General features: G+C 44.1%; 1 protein-coding gene across 2 annotated transcripts in view; it reads left to right on the forward strand.

Moving 5' to 3' along the window:
* Positions 1 to 22,342, forward strand: part of RPTOR (regulatory associated protein of MTOR complex 1) — a 339,460-nt gene that overhangs the window by 97,268 nt on the left and 219,850 nt on the right. For both annotated transcript variants that reach the window (XM_081218128.1, XM_081218129.1), the window contains exon 3: positions 2,977 to 3,059. In XM_081218128.1, coding sequence (XP_081074254.1) covers positions 2,977 to 3,059 — 83 coding nt within the window. The remainder of the gene's footprint in view (positions 1 to 2,976; positions 3,060 to 22,342) is intronic.

Raw genomic sequence — 22,342 nt, forward strand, 5'->3', positions numbered from 1 at the left:
TACAACAAACAAAAGTCCAGGACCAGGTGGCTTCACAGATGAATTCTATCAAACGTTTAGAGAAGAGCTAACACCCATCCTTCTCAAACTCTTCCAAAAAATTGCAGAGGAAAGAACACTCCCAAACTCATTCTACAAGGCCACCATCACCCTGATACCAAAACCAGACAAAGATACTACAAAGAAAGAAAGTTACAGACCAATATCACTGATGAATAAAGATGCAAAAATCCTCAGCAAAATACTGGGAAACAGAATCCAACAACACGTTAAAAGGATCATTCACCATGATCAAGTGGGATTTATTCCAGGGATGCAGGATTCTTCAATATATGCAAATCAATCAACATGATACACCATATTAACAAATTGAAGATGAAAAACCATATGATCATCTCAATAGATGCAGAAAAAGCTTTTGACAGAATTCAACACCGATTTATGATAAAAACTCTCCAGATAGTGGGCACAGAGGGAACCTACCTCAACATCATAAAGGCCATATGCGACAAACCCACAGCAAACATCATTCTCAATGGTGAAAAACTGAAAGCATTTCCTCTAAGATCAGGAACGAGACAAGGATGTCCACTCTCACCACTATTATTCAACATAGTTTTGTAAGTCCTAGCCACGGCAATCAGAGAAGAAAAAGAAATAAAAGGAATACAAACTGAAAAAGAAGAAGTAAAACTGTCACTGTTTGCAGATGACATGATACTATACATAGAGAATCCTAAAGATGCCACCAGAAAACTACTAGAGCTAATCAATGAATTTGGTAAAGTTGCAGGATACAAAATTATTGCACAGAAATCTCTTGCATTCCTGTACACTAATGATGAAAAATCTGAAAGAGAAATTAAGGAAACAATCCCATTCACCACTGCAACAAAAAGAATAAAATACCTAGGAATAAACCTAAGGAGGTAAAAGACCTGTACTCTGAAGACTATAAGACACTGATGAAAGAAATCAAAGATGACACAAACAGATGGATATACGATGTTCTTGGATTGGAAGAATCAATATTGTGAAAATGACTACACTACCCAAAACAATCTACAGATTCAATGCAATCAATCCCTGTCAAATTACCTGTGGCATTTTTTACAGAACTAGAGCAAAAAATCTTAAAATTTACATGGAGACACAAAGGACCCTGAATAGCCAAAGCAGTCTTGAGGGAAAAATGTGGAGCTGGAGGAATCAGACTCCTGAGTTCAGACTATACTACAAAGCTACAGTAATCAAGACAGTATGGTACTGGCACAAAAACAGAAATATAAGATCAATGGAACAGGATAGAAAGCCCAGAGATATACCCATGCACCTGTGGTCAACTAATCTATGACAAAGGAGGCAAGGATATACAATGGAGAAAAGACAGTCTCTTCAGTAAGTGGTGCTGGGAACACTGGACAGCTACATGTAAAAGAATGAAATTAGAATACTCCCTAACACCATACACAAAAATAAACTCAAAATGGATTAAAGACCTAAATGTAAGACCAGACACTATAAAACTCTTAGAGGAAAACATAGGAAGAATACTCTTTGACATAAATCACAGCAAGATCTTTTTTGATCCACTTCCTAGAGTAATGGAAATAAAAACAAAAATAAACAAATGGGACCTAATGAAACTTAAAAGCTTTTGCAAAGCAAAGGAAACTATAAGCAAGACAAAAATCAACCCTCAGAATGGGAGAAAATATTTGCAAATGAATCAACGGACAAAGGATTAATCTCCCAAGATATATAAACAGCTCATGCAGCTCAATATTAAAAAAGCAAACAACCCAATCAAAAAATGGGCATAAGACCTAAATAGACATTTCTCCAAAGAAGACATACAATGGCCAAGAAGCACATGAAAAGCTGCTCAACATCACTAATTATTAGAGAAATGCAAATCAAAACTACAGTGAGGTATCACCTCACACCAGTTAGAATGGGTATCATCAGAAAATCTACAAACAACAAATGCTGGGGAGGGTGTGGAGAAGAGGGAATCCTCTTGAACCATTGGTGGGAATGTAAATTGATATAGCCACTATGGAGAACAGTATGGATGTTCCTTAAAAAACTAAAAATAGAATTACCATATAACCCAGCAATCCCACTACTGGGCATATACCCCGAGAAAACCATCATTCAAAAAGACACATGCATCCCAATGTTCATTGCAGCACTGTTTACAACAGCCAGGTCACGGAAGCAACCTAAATGCCCATCGACAGATGAATGGATAAAGATGTGGTACCTATGTACAGTGGAATATTACTCAGCCATAAAAAGGAATGAAATTGGGTCATTTGTAGAGACGTGGATGGATCTAGAGACTCACACAGAGCGTTATTACTTTTCAATGAATAAAGATATATTTTTAAAATTTCTCATCTAAATTTTGAATATAGTAAATGCCGATAGGTACAACCACATAAACAAAAGTTCTTTGGGATACTCCACGATTTTAGAGTGTGAAAAGGACTCAAGACCAAATAAATTTCAGGACTTGCTGGTCTAGAGTTATTTGCTCTAGAAGCTCCTCCTGAAGTGAATAGGTAAACCTGGAATGAATAGGTGTACAGGACCCCTTGTCCACAGGGTCTCTGTTTCCACAGAATCACAGCCTGGGCCTGAATAGGAGCATAAGGTAAAGCAGTAAGAGGGCAAGAGAACCATAGGTGCTGAAATAACAAAGGTGGATGAAAGGAAACAATCACGGGGCCAGTGATGTTAGTAAAAACAATTTTCTCTAGAAAGGTGAAGAGTTGTGGCTTTTCAGTCTATTCGGGTGCCTTAGCGGTTGCATAAGTCTAGCTAAACACAGGTAAACCTCAAGCCCTGTTGTGTTGTCTTTAGTCAGAGGTGACTTTGAAGTGACTTGTGTGAGAGGAAACTCTGAAAGAGAGGTTTAGCAAGAAGGAAATACACAAATAAAGAACTTTCTCCTTCTCATTGCTTTCCCAGATCCTCTGTCAATGGGTCCTCAGAAAGCCCTGGAAACCATTGGTGCGAATTTACAGAAGCAGTACGAGAACTGGCAGCCAAGGGTAAGCTCTTTATTTGCTTTCCTTTTTCTTTCTTACAGGGAAATTTAGTTCCTTGGTTTTAAACAATCTTTGAATCCAGATCCTCACCTCACATAATCCAGTGATTGGACACTCCCCGTGGCAGGCTTGCAACCCCTTTCTGTCTGTTGATGTGCTCCATGGATAATGAAGCACATGCCCTAGTGTGAGCCATTAACTGGATGGTCTGTTATTTATTTTGCCTACGCTTCCCCCTGAAATATTTAGAAAAGAAAAAGTATTTTTCACGTTACTCTTAAATCACAGTTTTTATTTTACACAGGAAATGTACTTTCAGTCATTTTCTGCAACCTCAACTAGTTAGAGCTGTTTCTCCCATCTTCAATTTTCAAATAGTTGAGGAAAAAAGCAGTCAACATTCAAAAGGTGACACCTGTTATATGCTTTGCCTTTGATTCAAAAGGTAAGGTTCTTTTTAGGGAGTCAGTTACCAGTTACTGTGTCTTTTGTTGCCTATATCTTACCGTTTTTAAAAAAGAAAAGTGGTATAGAATATAACAACTCTGTCAGATTGCCTTTAGATCTCAAGTTATTTGTAAACCGCCCAAAGACCTATTTTATTTAGTCTTTCTCATTAACTAGTTTGAGGATTTAATAATTCTAATAGAAAATTAGAAATCTGGGGTGTTTATGGAGGTGCCTTTCCATACAGCTTTGTGTGATGCTGGTTCTGGAATTATCTACAGGACGTGACAAGGAGGGGGTGGTGAGCAGGTGGCCTTGCCGGCGTGCCTCCCATGGGTCTTTGCTTCTCCTTTTCGGGCATAAGCCTAATGGGAATGTCTTGGAGAACGAGCACTTGCCTGCCTGGGATTTTCGTTCGTGGATTATTTATCCACATGATCTGGATTTAGGAATTCTTCATGGATTATTTACATTCCAAGAGAAGAGAATGGCCAGGAATAAATTTGTTCCTGCCCGTGATGGTGCCCTTGGTAATTTTTACTGTTGCTTATGGTGCCAGGTGACTAATGTCACAAAACATCTCTGTGCCGCTGGTGTGTCCTTGTGCTTTGCATTTCTAACTTTTCAAGTCAGTAATGGATTCTTGTCCTTCCTTCCTCCCTCCCCTCCCCTCCCTTCCCCTCTCCTCCCCTCTTTCCTTCCTTCCTTCCTTCCCTCCTTCCTTCCTACCTTCCTCCCTCCCTCCCTTCCTTCCTTCTGCGTGGCATGTGGGATCTTAGTTCTCTGACTGGGGGTTGAACCTGAGCCCCCTACAGTGGAAGCGTGGAATCTTAACCACTGGACCGCCAGGGAAGTCCTTGGACTCTTGTTCTTTAGAAGGCAGTTTCTTAGTGGAGATGTTCATCTATGTCTAAAGGCTTTGCTTTTTCCTCCCTCGAATTTGTTACCTCTTGGTGGTTTATATAAAAATTCAGTAGCATTTTTCTTGAGAGTACAGTGTGTTTGGGGCTTGGATGAGGACCAGAAAGATATTTAGATGGTGTGTTCCTTTAAAAATAGTTGAGATGCCCCGTGTTATCAGTAGAAAATAGTTTCCTTGAGGACTTTGAAGGTACACCAGGCTAGACAGGCACTTAGGGGTGAGTGAGAGGCGTAGACAGACCTTATAGTCCACGTGGGACAACGTGCACAGGTAATATCGGAAGATATGATGTCACTAGCAGATGGAAGGTTGAGAACCAGCACTACTAAAATTTAAAAGAATGCCTTTCTGACTTAGCTACTTCTGACCATTCTCTGTGTTTGACTTCATGCTTTTGCTCTTTGCTAGACACATTTGTTTAAAAAAGAACATGACCAGATCTAGTGATTGTATTCTTCATAGGAAGGGTCTCTGCTGTTTTAATTACTTTCTTCCTTTTAAATAATTATTATATAGAAGATATAGTCATTTAGAATGCATGTTTAGTATATCAAGACATTATATGTTTATTCCATTTGGTGTGATGTGTAATTTTTGCGCGCGCGTGTGTGTGCGCTAAGAGTTGATTTACTGCTAGCTTTATTATTAGTTTAGCTTGGTAGGTATCAGTAAGTTCATGCTAGCTGATAATAAATGGAATCTTCTACAGTAGGATTATTATTATTTTTAATCTAAATTTCTGTCTATGAGCAGATCTCTTCCATGCTATCAGGAAGAGGCATTAGCATGTAAGGCAGGTAACATTATATAGAGAGAAATGATTGCAGATCCAAAAATGACAGTGTAGAATCACATATAGGACAGAGAAATTACCTTCCCAGGATAGTGGGAGGGCTAACCTTGGGTGACCAGTAGCAGTATAAAGGGGTATAGTCCTCTGGGTAGACGGTTGCCAGGGCCAGTGGACAGCTTCGTTCATGTTTTGGGCATTTGCCAGCTCGTCCTTTGGGTTTAGGCACAGCTGCTGTTTGCAGACCCTAACACTTCTGTGCAGCAGTGTCTCCTGGTGGGCTTGTGGTTAGGAGGCTGGAGTCAGGCTCCTTGCCTCCTCCCCAAAATGTGCCTGACAGCTCAGCCTGCCCACCCCAAGGAGAAGGAACCCTGTGGCCGCTAGACAAGCTGCCAGGCATTTGGGATTGACCATAGAACTGGTGGGTGTAAGGGAACGGGCTCTCAGTCCAGTTTGCTTGGTCGGGCTTTGGAGCGCATTGCACTGCTGGGTGACTTGCCACCGCTGGCCTCCTTCCTGGGGTGGTCAGGGTGCTTGTGACCCACAGGCTGTGGCGCCTGCCCCTTTGGGGGTGAGAGTAGGGACAGAGCAACAGATATTGTTAATACAGACAACTCTCCTTACCCATCCCCTTCAGTGCTTTGGAATGTGTTCTCTACAGGGATGCAGCAAAGAACCTTACGCAAGTGGGTTCTCCCTTTTCTTGGGATTTTCAGAGTCAAATGTAGAAACTCGAGGAAGAAACCAAGTTTGCCCTAGGACTGTGTTTCCCACCTGGGAGGTGCTCCAAAGAGATCTGTAGAATAGACCAAGGTGGATTGTTTCTTGTAGTGACTCTGCTTGGAGCAGTCACGTTACGACCCAAGTCCCAAACTGACATTGCAGTTCAGCCAGTGAAAATGGCCCTGTAAGGGAGATCGAGAGCCCTCCTAATGCCATTGTCACACTGTCATTCGCATTCTGCTGTCCCCTAGGCCAGCCAACTCTCCCTCTTCTTACCTTCACCAGCCCTTTCCTTTCCTTGGGTCCTAAGGTTGAGCTTGTTTGTGTTTTTGTGACAAACTGCAAATAAGGACTCATAGCCAAAGGCAGAATTGTGGATGGGTGGCTCACAGTTTACATAATTCAGTACCTGCTGTGAAGCACTTTGCATCCTGTACTCATTAAATTTGCATGACATTGTAGACAGAGTCTTCTGGTCTTCTTGGGGTTAACTGTTATGTTTTCACAGTTTCACTTAATTGCTTTCTGCCGGGAATGTTAAGACTTGTACCTGTGACAAACATTTTATTTATATTTTGCTCTGGCCTTGACAGTGTTCCCAGACTTCATCTTTACCCCTCTTTTCAATCACTGCTCACCTGACAGCTTTTCCATGTACCGGGTTCAGTGAGAATTCTGATTTATGCTCATCAGCTGAAAGTCTCCTCTTTAGCCCTGCCCACACACCTCCCGTCTTGCCCTGTCCCCAGAGGCCAAGGTATTGGAAACAGCCTCTGGATGTGGAGTTTAGATTCCGAAGCATCTTAGCCAAACTCCCCTACTAAATCCATCTCTTACTGCTTTTCCTAAGAGAGCATAAAGACCTGGCCATCCCTCCGCCAACCCTCAGAGTAGCTCAGAGGTCTGACCTGGGCATTCTTTTAAAAACACAATAAACACATTAAAATAGAAGAAGGAAATCATTTTGCAGCCCATCTGGAGGATGAATAGCCTATTGGGACTAGAAGAACTCTGGCTCTTTCTGGGGAGGGGTGAGTTCACAGCCTGGTAACCAGGCAGAGAACCTGGGCTTGTTGGATTTTGGCTTTGCTACTTCCTAGAAATGTAACTTTGAGAAGGTGCTACTTAACTTTTAGGATTTGTTAAGTGTGGGCTTCCCCGGTGGCGTAGTGGTTAAGAATCCTCCTGCCAACGCAGGGGACATGGGTTCGAGCCCTGGTCCGGGAAGATCCCACATGCCGCGGAGCAACTAAGCCCGTGAGCCACAACTACTGAGCCTGCACTCTAGAGCCCGCGAGCCACAACTACTGAAGCCCACGTGCCTAGAGCCCATGCTCCGCAAGAAGAGAAGCCACCGCAATGAGAAGCCTGCGCACCACAATGAAGAGTAGCCCCCGCTCGCCACGACTAGAGAAAGCCCGCATGTAGCAACGAAGACCCAACACAGCCAAAAATAAATAAATAGAAAATAATAATAATAAAAAAAAGATTTGTAAGTGTGAACGGAGGGTTAATGGGGAAAGTATCTGCACCAGGAGGGGCCACAGCGCTATGGGCAGATCCCTACTTTCCATGAGAGTTGGAGGCCCTCTCTGTGAAGTGCATCCCCCAGGGGCGCACCCTCTCTCCAGCTCCCCGCTCCTGCCTAACCACCTGTTCCCTGCTCTCCTCTATGAACTGACCTACTTGAAAGGTCATATTTTTAGAGACAAATACAGGCTTAACTCTGTCCTTAACGAGCCTCTCCAGGACGTTGTCTCTCATCTTCATGTTCCTTTTAACAAGACAGTTATCTCTGTGTGTGTGACAAATTGCAAATGAGGACCAAATGCTGTCAGTTTGAAACTAAGACTGCAGCTCAGATGTCTGGCATTCACAGATTTCATGTGCAGGGCTGGTTTCCTGAGTTAACCTGGAGGCCCAAGATGCAGGGCTCTGTGTAAACAGCTCTGGAGGACATGTGAGGATGGAAATAAAGATGTCTGAGGAAGTGCTGGTTCTATCAGAAAGTAGAAGATGTGGTGGTTTAAAGAATGGAATGTGAAATTTGGAGATGGCAAGGAGCCCACCGTATGCTCACCATGTGTAACTGTGAAGAGTTGTCAAATTATATTCCAGCCAAATGAGAGAGTGCTGATCAAGGGGGAAATGAGAATGGATTGGAGGGGAATGGCCACTTCTCTTATACTTGATTTCATTTTACAGGGGAAACTGTATGTCTCAGTGATATTCGTGAGTTGGGGCTCCACAAAGGTTTCTGGACACCCCCTCTTAAATGTCAAGGAGTTACTTGTTGGTGTGATATATAATGGAGATTTTTTAAAAATTAAGATAAAGTTCGCATAGCATAAAATTATAAATGGGGTCATACACTATGTGGCCTTATGTGTCTGACTTCCACTTAGCATGATGTTTTCAAGATTCGTCCATGTGCTTCATGTTGTTGTATGTATCAGTAATTCAGTCATTTTTATAGGTGAATTACATTCCATTGGCTGAATAGACCACACTTTGTTTATCCATCTGTTGATGGACATTTGGGTTGTATCTGCCTTCTGGCTATTATGAATAATGCTGCTGTGAACAGGATGTAAAAAGCACATGGCCCAACCAGGAGGGTTATATAGGACTTGTGTCAGTGTCATCAAGGAAGTTTCTCTTTTAAAGGGCTGCATGTAGGGCAGGTTCCTTGATAGATTTTTAGTTATAAGCTTTGTTTTGATTAAAATTTGGCTAAAAAGCCAAATTTCAATAAAATTCAAGGAGAGATCATAAATGATTGAGGAGAAATAGCTCAAGATTTGAGGAAATTTAAAGCATCATCAAGGAGTGCTTTGCAAAACGTTGCAAAAAAATTGGAAAACCTCTATGAAAGGCATAATTTTCTAGGTAAATCAAATGGCCATAATTGACCTCAGAAAAGATAGAAACTCAAAATGAATCAATAAATTTAGAAGAAATTGAGAATGTTGTCACAGGGGTCTTCTCCCACTCCTGCCTCCAAAAGATTTCAAACTTTGGAGGAACACAGAATTCTAAGGCTATTTGACTTCTACTTTGAGAAGATACTGAAATATGGTAAGTTTAAAAAGCAAAGCACAAAAGAAAATGTATTCAGCAGTCTTAGAATATGCATATGTAACATAGAAATTCAGCTGTTTCTTCTTGTCAAATTAATAGTGTAGGTGTGTGTGACATCTGTGTACATGGATGTGTTCGTGTATATGTATGAGTAGGTAGGTTGGTCCGTCGCTTGATCTGCCCATCTTTCCACTCGTTCAAGTGCCCTGGAGTGAACATAATGGGAGATGAGCCTGTGGCTCCCTTAGTTGTTCACTGTTTCCACTTGCCTTGTGACATCTTGCTGTGTTGCTTAATTCTAGTCCCACCAACATGTAGTTACACAGATAATCCCTGAGATGATGCACAAAACATTTGTCATGGTGAGTTTGGGGTAGATGCAGAAGAAGACTTTTACCCTAGATCCCATACACCTTGCATTTAAAAATCATGACTATGTATGACTTTAATAATAGACCCCTGATTTAAAGTACCTGTTCTCCAAGTATCACTTCGTGTAGGAATGAGACTGTGAGGCAGAAGGACCCACATGTTACCGGCCTGGGTTGTGAAATCCACATAGAGTTCTGCCACTTCTGTCCTCTCTTGTTTCCATGCATTGTGTGTGTGTGATGTAAGCAGCTAGAGAAGCTATTGCTCGGGGCCTTCCTTCAGCCATTTATGCCTTGGGGGCAGCTTTTGTTACTCTCCCTTCCACAGAGGTTGACTTGAGTCTGTCAGAGATGGCTGGTCCCTCTGTCTGTAGGACCAACTGCAGTGAGAGCTGTTTAGTGGGGAGCACTGCCCAGAGGGCAGCATCCTGAGGGCAGTGCAATCTTTGCAGTCACCACCCTGAGGCAGTGGGGGGCAGGTGGAAGGGTCTCTGCTCAGCAAACCTATTCCCTTTGACTTTGTTTACCAGCTCCATGCATTAAAGTAGCTAAGCTCATTAGGGGCATTTAACCCAAGAAAAACCACAAATGGTGAGAAATTAGTTTGTCTTATTGGAAGGAAAAGTGTTATATTGAATACTCTAAGGAAAAAAAAAGATAAACATCTTGAAAAAAATAAACATCGGTTATGTATAGCACCTTAAATGTTAATGTGAGGGATCCTGTAGTCAGAAGATAACAGCCTGTCTTAAAGGGGTTTACAACCCAAAGAATAGAGATGGCTAATCATCTTAAAATTGATACTTGTACCTGTCCAAGTGGTCCCGGTGCTTTGGGGGTGTGTACATGCAGTGTAGACTCCAGCTGGCTGTGGGTCACAGGTGTGTGAGGGGCCACTTTGGGGCTGAATGCAAGTGTGAGGGCCACACTTCTTTAATAATTATAGGTTCTTGGTATAGCCTCAAATGAGAGGAAATAGTGGTTTTACTTATAATTTTAGTATTTTCATCATTGTTAAAAGTCACTGTTTTTAATACAAAAAAAGTAGGTAAGTGAACACCCAATTCATTGACGAAGAGAGTTGAAGGTAATGGAAGTGACCGTTAGTTTACTGTCCTCTTTTCAGGAAGATGACCATCTAACTAGTGGTGTCTATACTTTTGCATACTCATCCTAGAGTTGCAGTTGTGGAACTCAGAGGGAGAGTGATCTGGGGTAGCTTAGTGTGGGGAAAACGTATTCTTGCCTTCATTGCCCTAAAGAAATTTCTTGTTTTACAAAGCTGCTCTTTAATTAATGTACTTAGCGATAACTCCCTAACAATTAACACAGGCATTTGCCTGGGAGTCAGGAGACCCGTTTTAATTGCGCTGAATACTTGCGACCTTGGATAAATCTCTAAAATTCATTTCAGCTTTAAAATGCTCTTGCTCTAACAAGAGTTTATTCTTATCTATTTAATGAGACAGAATAGTCTGTATTAACGATTAAAGTCAGATGATCTTTTTAGAGGCAAGCGTTTTGGACAGCATTGGGTCTGATTTCTGCAGGACACACAGGAGTAGGAGATGGGGATTATACAGTTCCTCTCAGTGCTTTAGTCGTCTTGAAAATTAGAAGCTCCTTTATTTTTAAAACTCTACTGTTCCTTGTTTTAATTTGAGTATGTTTCTACTCAGCTGATACGAAATTTTCACCTTTTAAACTGAGGGAGAAAAAACAGAGTGATTGACCGGGGACCTTGTGGAATTCCACTGGACTTGTAAGGGAGGGGTTTGGGCTGGTGGGCCTGTGGGGGACCTGGAGACTGTTGATGGCAGGAGCGGGCTCCAGGAAAGAGCAGGCCCCAGCTTTGCAAAGGAACATTTGAGAGTGCGCCTAGGACCACAGCAGGGATGTCTGCCTCTGAGGGAAGAAGGAATCCAGGTTTTTAATATCTTGGGACCTGATCTTTTATTCCTTTGGCTGTTGTCTTGGTCTGTCAGGACTTTTGTTTTGAAGCCAGAGGAAGCAGCTGACTTGCCCTCATATCCCCAAAGCACTCAGTAGGGGTTCAAATGAATGCGTAAAGGATAAGCTAGTCTTAGTTTACTAGGGTGACCTGAGGCTGGTTCTGTCACACTGCCCTCTCCTCCACCTGGCCCGTCTGAGGTGCAGCCAGGAGAGTAGCTGCCCTAGGAGGCCCTGAGCGCACAGGCTTTCTGGAGGCTGCATTCACCTACTGGGTTACAGGGCTTTCTTGTCTTTTAGTGGGAATGTTTAGTCCGTTTTCATTTAATGTAATTAGCAACACATCTAGGTTTAAGTCTACCATTTCATTGTTTATTTTATTTTTGTCTCACCTGGTTTTATTGCTTTTTTCTCCTTTTTTGACTTCTTTTGTAGCAATCAGGTTTTATAATATCATCCCATCTTCCCCTTCTGTTAGTGACACACTGAAGACTGTATGAGCTATGTATTGATATATCAGCTATGTGTTGGTTTAGTGTAGCTCTAGAGGTCTCTGCACACGAGTATTTTAAATTAGTGCTTCTACCATTTTTCATACAGTGCAGGAACCTCAAAACATCTCACCTCCTGCCTTTACTCACTTTCCCCCTGACTGTGATGTCAGTGTCATGTGTTTTAGTTCTATGTTTATTTTAACCCTACAAGACAGTAGTGTTGTTTTATACACTTGATATTTATTTAGATATATCTATTTATTTACCCTTTCCAACACTCTTTATTCCTTCCTGCATTTCTCTCCTTCTTCCAGGGATCATTTTCCTTCAACCTGAAAAACTTTCTTTAATATTTCTTTTAGTATGAGTCTGCTAGAAACAAATTTATTTAGTTTCTCTTTGTCTGGAAATGTTTTACTTTTACCTGTGTTTGATTTTTGAAGGATATCTTTGCTGGGCACAGAATTCTATAGCAATTTCTTTTTTTTTGGTGTAAAGGGGTGTTTTTTTGTTTGTTTGTTTGTTTTGGTTTTTAGTTTTTGTTTTCAGTTTAAACAAGTTTAAAAGTGTTTCTCCCTCATCTTCAGGCTTCTGTCCTTTCTGTTAAAAAGTTGGCCGTGAGTCTTAATGTTTGTCCTTTGAAGGTAAACCCCCACCCCCCCGCCCCGACTTAAAAGCTTCTTTCTTAGTTTTCATCATTTCGCTGTAGTGTTCTTGGGGTGGTTTACTGCGTCTTTATCCTGTTTGGTGCTTCTTGACCCTGTGGCTTAATGTTTTTCGTTAATATCACTTCAAATGCCACCTCTGTCCCTTCTCTCCTGGAACTCGAATAAGAGTATGTTAGGCCTTTTCGCTGTGTCCCATATGTTTCTTACATTCTGTTCAGTTCTGGATATTGCCTGCTGACCTATTTTATAGCTCTCAAATCCTCTTTTTTATGGTGTCTAATCTGCTATTTAGCAAACCTACCAAATTCTTGATTATATTTTTTTATTCCATAATTTCCATTCCTGGTCTCTGGTGAAAATATCCTTCCACCTTGTAACCTATTTTCATGAAAATATCAGCTGTCAATTCTAAGGTGCCCATTCTCTTCACATTAACATCTCTGGAATCGGGATGTGTGTCATAATCAATGCTGACATGGGTGTGGACTCCGGGGTGTGACTGGACAGGGGTCAGTCGGTCAACTAGCTGTAAGGCCCACTTGTGCAGAGAACAGGAGTCCCGGATGACGAACGCAAAGGACAGAATCAGATCCCCTGAATGGGGGTCTGTGACCTCGAAGACCCCCAGAGACCGCCATGGAGATGTCACACCCCCCTGCCCATGGTCTACGGGGTGACACTGAGTGAAATTGTGCGTGTCGATGGCTCTGAGGGGCAAATTGGTGCAGAGAGTGGGCTTCTGACCGTGAAGTAAAGTGTGGGAAGACCCGAGTCAGTGGCTGTGGCTTATTTTTTCTTTACATATCCGTACAAGGGCGATAAATGATAAACCTGTCCAATTCAGTTTACAGTAGCTCTTTCACGAAGTATCAGGTGTAAGTTCCAGGCGATGAGGAAGTGTCGTGCCACGTTGAGTTGGCAGCATCTTCCCTTCGTGATACATGAGGCAGTGGCACGTCTTTCAGTCTGTAGCTTCTTAGATTCTATGAAGAAAGAGCATCTATTTGATATAAATTACAACCACACCCCTTGAGGAGCCGAGCTGGGAGAGGGGCTCCGTGAAGTTTAATGATGCGGGGAGCCCCTCTCCACTATGGCCACCAGCGGCTTCCCCTTGTGCATACACGGGTGCCAGTCCGTCGCGTCCCTTCCTGAGGTGTGAATGCCTCCATCTCTGCCACACTCGCAGTCAATGAGGGAGATGCACTCGAGCGTCCTGTCGCTCTGGAGTCCCTTGCTCTCGCTCCCCAGACCACCTCAGCCCAGCCTTCCCACTGCCGTGACACCAGCGCCCCCATCTTCTCCTGCCCCCCCTCCCCCAGGTACCTCAAGGTCAGTCTTGTTCCGGTGCCGCTTACTCGCCTCCTGCTTACGACAAACAAGTCAAAACAGGATCACGTTCCGCCCCCACCCCAGCCACCCTCTGGTCTGGCGTTCCTCCCTGCCAGCCCGCCACCTGCGGGAGGGTGTTCGTCCCTCTCACCCCCGTCTGCCTCTCCCCAGTTCCTCTGCTACCTGCTCATGTTTCGCACGGTTCTAAGGCAGCTGCTTACCCACCTGGCTTAAGCCTTTCTTCTTCATGCGTCTTCTGTGTCAGCCCTGGGCTCTGGAGCTCCAGAGCAGGAATGGAGATGGTGATGGTCAGCCTTGAGCCTGAGTTAGGGATCGGGGGTGGCCGACTTGGAGATCTGGGGGAGATTGGAAGGGACTTGTGCTGAGTCAGGGTTGCTCCTGGAGTCTTCAGCTAGACGGATCGGGAGGGCAGAGTGGTTCCAAGTCATGGCACGAGGGGGCCGGCAAGAGACTCCAGGTGTGTCTCAGGGGAGGTGGGAGCTCTCCTCAGGGAGAGCTGAATGGGGACCCCAGAACTCTCCTTGCTCTTGGCAAAGCCCCTAATGCCCGTCTTTCACCACTGTTATGCTGAGATTTTGATTGGGATGGTACTGAATTTATAGATCAGCTTGAGAAGAACTGGGCGATTTTACAACCATAACTAGGGTGTACTTTTCCATTTATTCTGCGTTTGTTTTTATGTCTTTCCACGGAGTCTGAGGATTTCTCCACAAAGATTCTTCTCAGAGTTTCTGTTGCTCCTGCTAAAGGGATCTTTTTTCCCTTCCCTTTTCTAATGGGTTTCTAGAATGCAGTATGAGAATGCTGTTTGTTATTCCATGTTGGTTGTTACATTGTCGCTGATTTTTAGGGTTCTCCCAGTACAGATTTCCTGTTGTGTCATTCAGGGGCTCCAGCTGTGACAAAGAGTGTTGTCCAGAGTCTCCTGGCATCAGGACGGTGTTCTGCAGTGTTAGGGACTCACAGCCCTGCACATCGGGGCTCAGTAATTCACAGTCAAAACACCAGACTTGGAGGTGCACCAGAAAGTCTGTCCTGTTTTCAGTTTTATATATTTCATGTCTCTTTAATCTCTAAAAATTTAGAACATCCCTTTTTTATAAGCCATTCTACGAACTTTTTTACAACCTAGTTTTAGATGTCATTTACGTACAGTAACATGTACAGCACTTAAGTATTTAGTTTGATGAATTTTGACAATTGTACAGTCCCCTTTAATCACCACTCAAAACAAGATGAAGAACATTTGATCACCCGGAAAGTTCCCTGGTGCCCCTTCCCAGCCAGTTTCTCCTGGCCAGGGGAATCCACTTTCTAGAATCCATCTATCACCATCTGTCACCAAAGGTATCTCCTTGACCTTTGTACAAATGATCACACACTGGGTATTCTTTGGTGTCTGCCTTGTTTTACTCAACATAATGATTTTGAAGTTCACCCACATTGTTGCACTTACCGGTGATCCGTTCCCCCTTTATTACTGAGTAGCATCCCACAACCTTTCTCTCCATCCTCCTGCTGATGCACCTGCTGATTATTTCCAGTTTTTGGCTGTGATGAACAAAGCTGCTGTGAGTGTTCATGTAAAAGCCTTTGTGTGGGCATATGTTTTCATTTCTCTTGAGTAAATACCTAGGAATGGGATTGCAGGTCGTGGGATAGTTTCATGTTTTCCATTATATTTTGTAAGCAGCTCTAAACTGACACAAGGACAAAAATCATCTGTTTTTCTTTGCCAGGCGATCTGCAGAGAAATATTATTTACAGTTTTCTCCACATACTCAGAAGACATGAAAACATGAACATAAATGAGCTTGGAGACATTTGGTTGTCTTTGAATGAATTCTTAGGTTAGATATTGGGCATTATTTTCCTCTCAAATAACATACTTTCCTTTGCTGTGGGGAGTGAATTAGGCCATTTATGCTTATTATGGAATCATGCACGTAAATACATGCACAGTTTAGAAATTAATCAAATAAATTGTTTTTACCCATTATTGGGCTTAGGAAAGAGAAAGTGACTTGTGGCTTTAAAGCCCCTTTGAGTCCCTCCCTGATGACAGCCCCCTCATCTTTCAGAGGCAGCCCTGTCCTGTGCCTTCACTTGTTATTTTTAAGAGTGGTGTGTGTGTGGGTGTGAACAAGACTCTAACTGGATCATGGTCAGCTTGCCCTGTTTGTGGCACTCGTGTCTCCTTCGCTCAGCACTGTTTTTAGGCTCATTTGGCTGGTTTGGGTTCTTAGGTTCCCCCTGCTCTGTATATTCCCTAAGAGCGATAGAATGAACGTTTGGCTCTTTACAGTTTTTTGCTGTCACAGACATCTATTGAGAAGGACTATGCATCTTTTGGTGCCAAATGCAGGACTGCTTCTAGGCTCTACCTGGGAGTGGCCTTGCTTGTTGTGTCTGTGCATCTTCACCTTTGCAGGTGAGGGCCAGCTGCTGACCTGGTCCTGGTGGCTCTGCTGCTGGGTCAGGGCCCCTGTTGGAAGGCCGCTCTTCTCTGCAGTCCTCCTGCAGGACAGCTGCTGGCTCGCTCAATCTGAATGGTCTAGGCTTCCCAGCTTCCTGAAAGGGGCGTTGGAGGCGTCTCATCCTGCTTTCTTAATGATAAACAGCAAGAAATACCAATCCATTTTAATTCTGAGAACAAATACATTTAGCGGTATTCATTTTTGTTCCCTTTTTAAGGAATAGAAGCAAAACCCGAGAAAATCATTTTTATGACCAGTATTGGTCTTCTGCTTCAGGTGCTGGGGTAGGGCTCCACCCCCACCACCAAAGCTGCTGCTCCTTCCCTCCCCCCTCCTCTTCCTCCCTAACCCCGCCTCCCCACTTCCATCTTTCCCTGCCCTCCTCCTCTCCCCTCCTTCTCCCCTCCTTACCTTTCTCTCTTCCTCCTCCCCTCCCTGCCCATCTCCCCCTTCTTCCTCCCAGCTGGTCTCCTAAGAAGCACTTAGCAGTATTCGGAATCCTTGACCTTGGCAGGTTTTGGGAAGTGTTGGTTATTGAAGAGATGAGGAAGAGAAAAGAGCCCAGGTCTCTAAAGGAATCAGGCTGCTCAAAGCTGGCTTGATTAGGAGATGGAACATTTATAATAATGTGGGTTGTTAACTGTAAAGTGCCTGAGATAAATTTATAGTGTTCATTTCCTTCAGAAGGACCTGGACTTTTTCTCACAAGGAGAAATATGTTTTCATAAATTTTATGTCCAGAATATTGATAGAGCTTTAATCTGCATTACTCCTCACAAGGAACAAAAAAAGTTTTGTTTTTCTGCACTATGGAGACTTCCTTCTATCCAGTATTTTCCCACATTTCTCCCTTTTTTCTTCCCTCTTTTTTCTCTGTCAATTAAGATATTTGCAAGGAAATCTCTGAAACACTTCTGCTGTTGTTTGACCATGGGCCTGGGATTCCAACCTGCCATACTAATTAGTGGTTTGCTGGCTGTTCCACATCAAAGGCTTGCAGGTTTCCCAGGGAGAACCAAGTAAGGCAGGGAAGCTAATTGAAGACACTGTCTAATTATTGGGGTGCCTCCTAACTACTGTTCTTATTTCTTCTTTTTTTTTTTTTAACATCTTTACTGGAGTATAATTGCTTTATAATGGCGTGTTAGTTTCTGCTTTATAACAAAGTCAATCAGCCATACATACACATATATCCCCTATCTCCTCCCTCTTGTTTCTCCCTCCCACCCTCCCTATCCCACCCTTCTAGGAGGTCACAAAGCACCGAGCTGATCTCCCTGTGCTATGTGGCTGCTTCCCACTAGCTATCTGTTTTACATTTGGTAGTGTATATATGTCCATGTCACTCTCTCACTTCGTCCCAGCTTACCCTTCCCCCTCCCCACGTCCTCAAGTCCATTCTCTACGTCTGCATCTTTATTCCTGTCCGGCCCCTAGGTTTTTCAGAACTTTTTTTTGTTTTTTAGATTCAATATATATGTGTTAGCATATGGTATTTGTTTTTCTCTTTCTGACTTACTTCACTCTGTATGACAGACTCTAGGTCCATCCACCTCACTACAAATAACTAAATTTCGTTTCTCTTTATGGCTGAGTAATATTCCATTGTATATATGTGCCACATCTTCTTTATCCATTCATCTGTCGATGAACACTTAGGTTGCTTCCATGTCCTGGCTGTTGTAAATAGAGAGCTGCAGTGAACATTGTGGTACATGACTCTTTTTGAATTATGGTTTTCTCAGGGTATATGCCCAGTAGTGGGATTGCTGGGTCATATGGTAGTTCTATTTTTAATTTTTTAAGGAACCTCCATACTGTTTTCCATAGTGGCTGTATCAATTTACATTCCCACCCTTATTTCTTCTTGAGAAAATTTTCCTTTAAAAGTGATATAAACTATTAAAAACTCCAGGAAAATCTCCATAGGAAGCATGGAAGAAGTCTTGCTTGTCTATTTACCCTCAAAACTATTCAGTATCTTTCTTTCCCGTCTGTTTGTTTCTATGAATTCTGCATGTGTTGTAATGTTGTCACCATCCCATTCATGGGACCTGGGGTGTGTGGAGCGAGGAGGGCATGCTGGTTATTTGTAGTGATTCTCTCCAGAGAAGAACTGCATTTTCTATCTCCTTTGGTATGGAATACTAGGAATTAATATCTCCTTCAGTATGGAATACTAGGAATTCTTTATTACCTATTACCTTTCTCCAAATTTGGCCTGTGAAAATAGACCATTTTTATTATTCTTTCCTTCTCCCTGGTATGAATTCAAGAAGATTCTTTTTCCCTCTCTGTCTAGCTTGGTGGAGACATCAGAGATGACATGGAGATTGGAAGAGGTCCCAGGACAAAGTGCTGGGGTCTTCAGGAAAAGTTAGAAGCATTAGGATCATTGTTGTGAGTTTGAGTGAGGCCACCCCAAATCCAGTCACCATGCTGGTCAGAGTACTGGGAAAGCAGAAGCATGAAAACCATTCCTACTTGGTTTAACACAACAAAATATCACTGAGTGTGTGCCATATGCAAGGCATGTTGCTGGTTGCTGTGGATATGAAAAAAAGATGCTTCCTACTGGTGATAACTCCAAGTCTTATAGGGAGAGTAGACATTGATTCATTGATTGGTTCATGCATTCAACAACAATGTTTATCAAGATTATACTAAGCTCAGAGTCTGAGCAAAACCAAATATGGTCCCTGCCATTGTAGAACACGGAGTCTAGTGGGTGAGACAGATGACAGTCACAGAATATACTAAGGATGGTTCATAGCAAACCAGGAGAAGTGCCTGGAAGCAAGGAATATGTTCCCTGAACATGGATAATGGCGATCCTGACCAGAGGTCATGTGTGATTCATCTTGTGTTCCTGATCGAATGCTTGACAGGCCAGAGTGCTCCCCCCATACCCCAAAGAAGGCTTGAGAGCCTGCCAGCAACTCCCCTTCTTTGTATGCTCAGGAGAGTGTGAAGATGTCCTTTGTGGTGCCTTCTGTTAGGGCATAATTTATAGGGCATGGATTTTCACAGTAACCTGGGAAGGTAAGAAGCATCATCTCCACTTACCTTTCCCAGGATACCAGCCCCAAGAGGAGATTCTGCTCATCTCCTCCCCAGGCATCTGTCATCTTTCCATTACATCTTGTTGCCTCCCCTGTATGTGCAGGGGGCGAGGCCGCCCCGAGTTAGAAGAGTTGTTAGTCTTTGAGAGGCAGGAAGAGAAGTAGCTCAGGGAAACTCCACAGAATTGGCAACGTCTGAGCCAGGAGAAAAGGGGACCTGACCTGGCCAGGTGGTTGAGGTGAGGGCAGGGCCGCCCACGGGAAGAGGGCCTCCCAGGCTGCGGCTCAGTTACATGCTTGAAGAAGCTTCGATGCTTGCAGAGGTATCCATCCAGTAAGGACCAGGTCATCTTTCCCACTGAAAACCCTCTGCCATGTCATTTTTTCTACTCATGCCATTTTCAAAGTTTATTTCTCTTAGCTATTTCACCAGTGTGTACAGAGTTAATAGCTGAAATTGAATGGTAATTTTTTTTCCCATTTTAGAGATGTTCCATGGAGTTCTGTGTCTGACTCGTTGGCCCTAATGGTGAGCCTGTCTTCCCTGTAGTCATGTCCTTCCCACTCACCCTCACCTTTGTTTAGCTGCATCTCTGGGGGCCAGCATAACCAGTTGATGGCAAATTAGAGAAAACGTTAATATTCTTTCAGTTTTCATGGGGCAAATACGGGGCTCCTCGATTTGCTTTCCAATAATTGGAGTTAGGCCATGAGATCATAGAGCTGATTTGAAAGATTTTAGTGAAATGAGTAGTATAGTTGTGACTATGATAAGGCATGTTATACCAGTTCATTGTAGCTTTTTATTCATTTGATTCCCATTAGAGGCCCAATATTCTGACACAAGTTAACCTTTTTGTGAGATTATTTTAATGGGAAAATCCTCAAAGATCTCCCATTTTGCTGAAAACCTTCAGATGGGAAGAATGACCTTCAGTTGTTGGAATCTGAGAATCAAGGGAGATTCCATGCCAACAAGTGACATGGAAACAGCACAGCAGAAACATCCGGTTTTTAAGTGGGGCATTTAGCCTGGGGCTGTTGGTCTAGAAGACTGCAAATGTTGTGGTGAAAGGGCAGTTTATCTTGTCTCTGGGCAGGGACCTTGGAGTGGGGGGCAGTTCATAATTCACCTTGTCCAGCAGGCTAAGGTTGCACTGATAATTTCCAAGGTTCTTCCCAACTCCATCTGTTTCTACCAATGACTAGCCTTTGTAAAGTACAGAGTTACGTCTTATCATCCTTAGGACCTGTGAGGACCGGTCTCTAAGTCTCCCCGTGTTCTAGGAGGAGGATCTCTGAGAAGAGGTGGCAGCGCTCAGTGGACTCAGTGCCCTGACGCTGATCATGTGGGCGTGTGCTGTTCTCCCCCTCACCGTGGCGGCGCTCCTTCCAGATGGAGTCTGCAGGGAGTGTCCTTCCAGGCTGCCATGGGGAGGGCTGGCTCGAGCGGGCAGCACAGAGCCCCAGTGACACAGTGGCAAAAGAGTGACCCTCCCTGAGTTCGCCTGCCTCAGCGGGCCTCTGCCACGTGCCCCACCATTACAAATGAACAGTGCTGTGCCTGCTGTTTGCATAGTAATGATGCCCTGTTTGTGTTTTAAAGGTTTGTGATAAATTTCATAGTCCTTCCCCTCATTACTTTTGAAAGAGAGACAATGAAGAATATGGTGCTCCCTCTCATGTTTTATATTTCTTTTCTGTCTGGTTTCCTGGCAACCTTTATGTCTCACTGTTTATTTCCCAGAACCTTCTGTTTCAGTGTTCTGTGCAGCAGAGTGGCCACCTGGGGGTTGTGAGCAGAGGAGGTCCTGTTGTGGAGCCGTGTGAGGACAGCCGCTCCGCTACCTGCTGGCCGGAGTGTTGAACATGTTGAATTTGTTCAAAACAACCATTTTAAATGTGAGATTTCGTTTGCTGCCAGTGTTCTGTAAGGACAAGTTGAACATCACTGAGGGAAGAGGCTTAGTAGTCCTGAGGGTGCTGAGGGCCGCTCACTCTGCCCCGTGCCCTCCAGGCCAGAGCTGCTGCACACTTCCTGCCAGCTGGGCCTGCCCATCAGCCACGCTCACATGGGCAGGATCTGTGCCCAGCTCCGGGTCCCTGGAAGCTCAGTGTGACATTCTGTCCTCTGTCCTCCCAAGGGTTCTTCAGGCCACGGGCCCCCTGGTAATGCAGCCCTGCTGTGTGAGTGCTTGCTTGAGTGGTTTCTGCTGGACCGCCCGCCCACCCCCACCCCACCAATGAACACCATCCCTGGTCCATAGTCTTTCATTCTTAAAGTGCCCCTGTGATGTTTTTCCTCCCTAAGCCCAGGTCGGCCCAAACTGCTTGATGGCGACTGGGCAACTGAGTGCTCTGCCTCTGTCTTTGCACTGGCGCCTCCCTCCTCTGGGACCCATCACTCCCCTCCCCCCTCCCTCCCCCTCCCTCCCCCTCCCTCCCCTCCCCTCCCCCTCCCCTCCCCTCCCCTCCCCCTCCCCTCCTCCCTCCCTTCCTCCCTCCCCTCCCCCTCCCCTCCTCCCTCCCCTCCCCTCCCCTCCCCCTCCCCTCCCCCTCCCTCCCCCTCCCCTCCTCCCCTCCTCCCTCCCCTCCCTCCCCTCCCCTCCCCTCCCCTCCCCCTCCCCTCATTGATCTGACACTAATTTAGAGAATTGATCCGTTTTTCTCACCAGTCACCACAGCTGTGGTTTCTGGGCCCCTCTTCAGGCCTGACCTCTTGTCTCTCCCAGGTTGTTTGTGATAGTCTATAACATCACTTCACTTCACTGTCTCCAGATTCATCGTGTCTGATTGGAATTCATCCTAGAATTGGATGCGTTAGATCCAGAAGGGCTCTCATAACCCTTTAAAGCCGTCACCCTCACCTGATAGTGAGGGCATGCAGCCTGGATGGACAAGTGCCTGCCAGTTGAGTCAGCTCAGGACTGGAACCCAGATTTCTTGAT

Source organism: Mesoplodon bidens, assembly GCF_964165515.1.
Source record: "Mesoplodon bidens genome assembly, chromosome: 19".
Classification (NCBI taxonomy): domain Eukaryota; kingdom Metazoa; phylum Chordata; class Mammalia; order Artiodactyla; family Ziphiidae; genus Mesoplodon; species Mesoplodon bidens.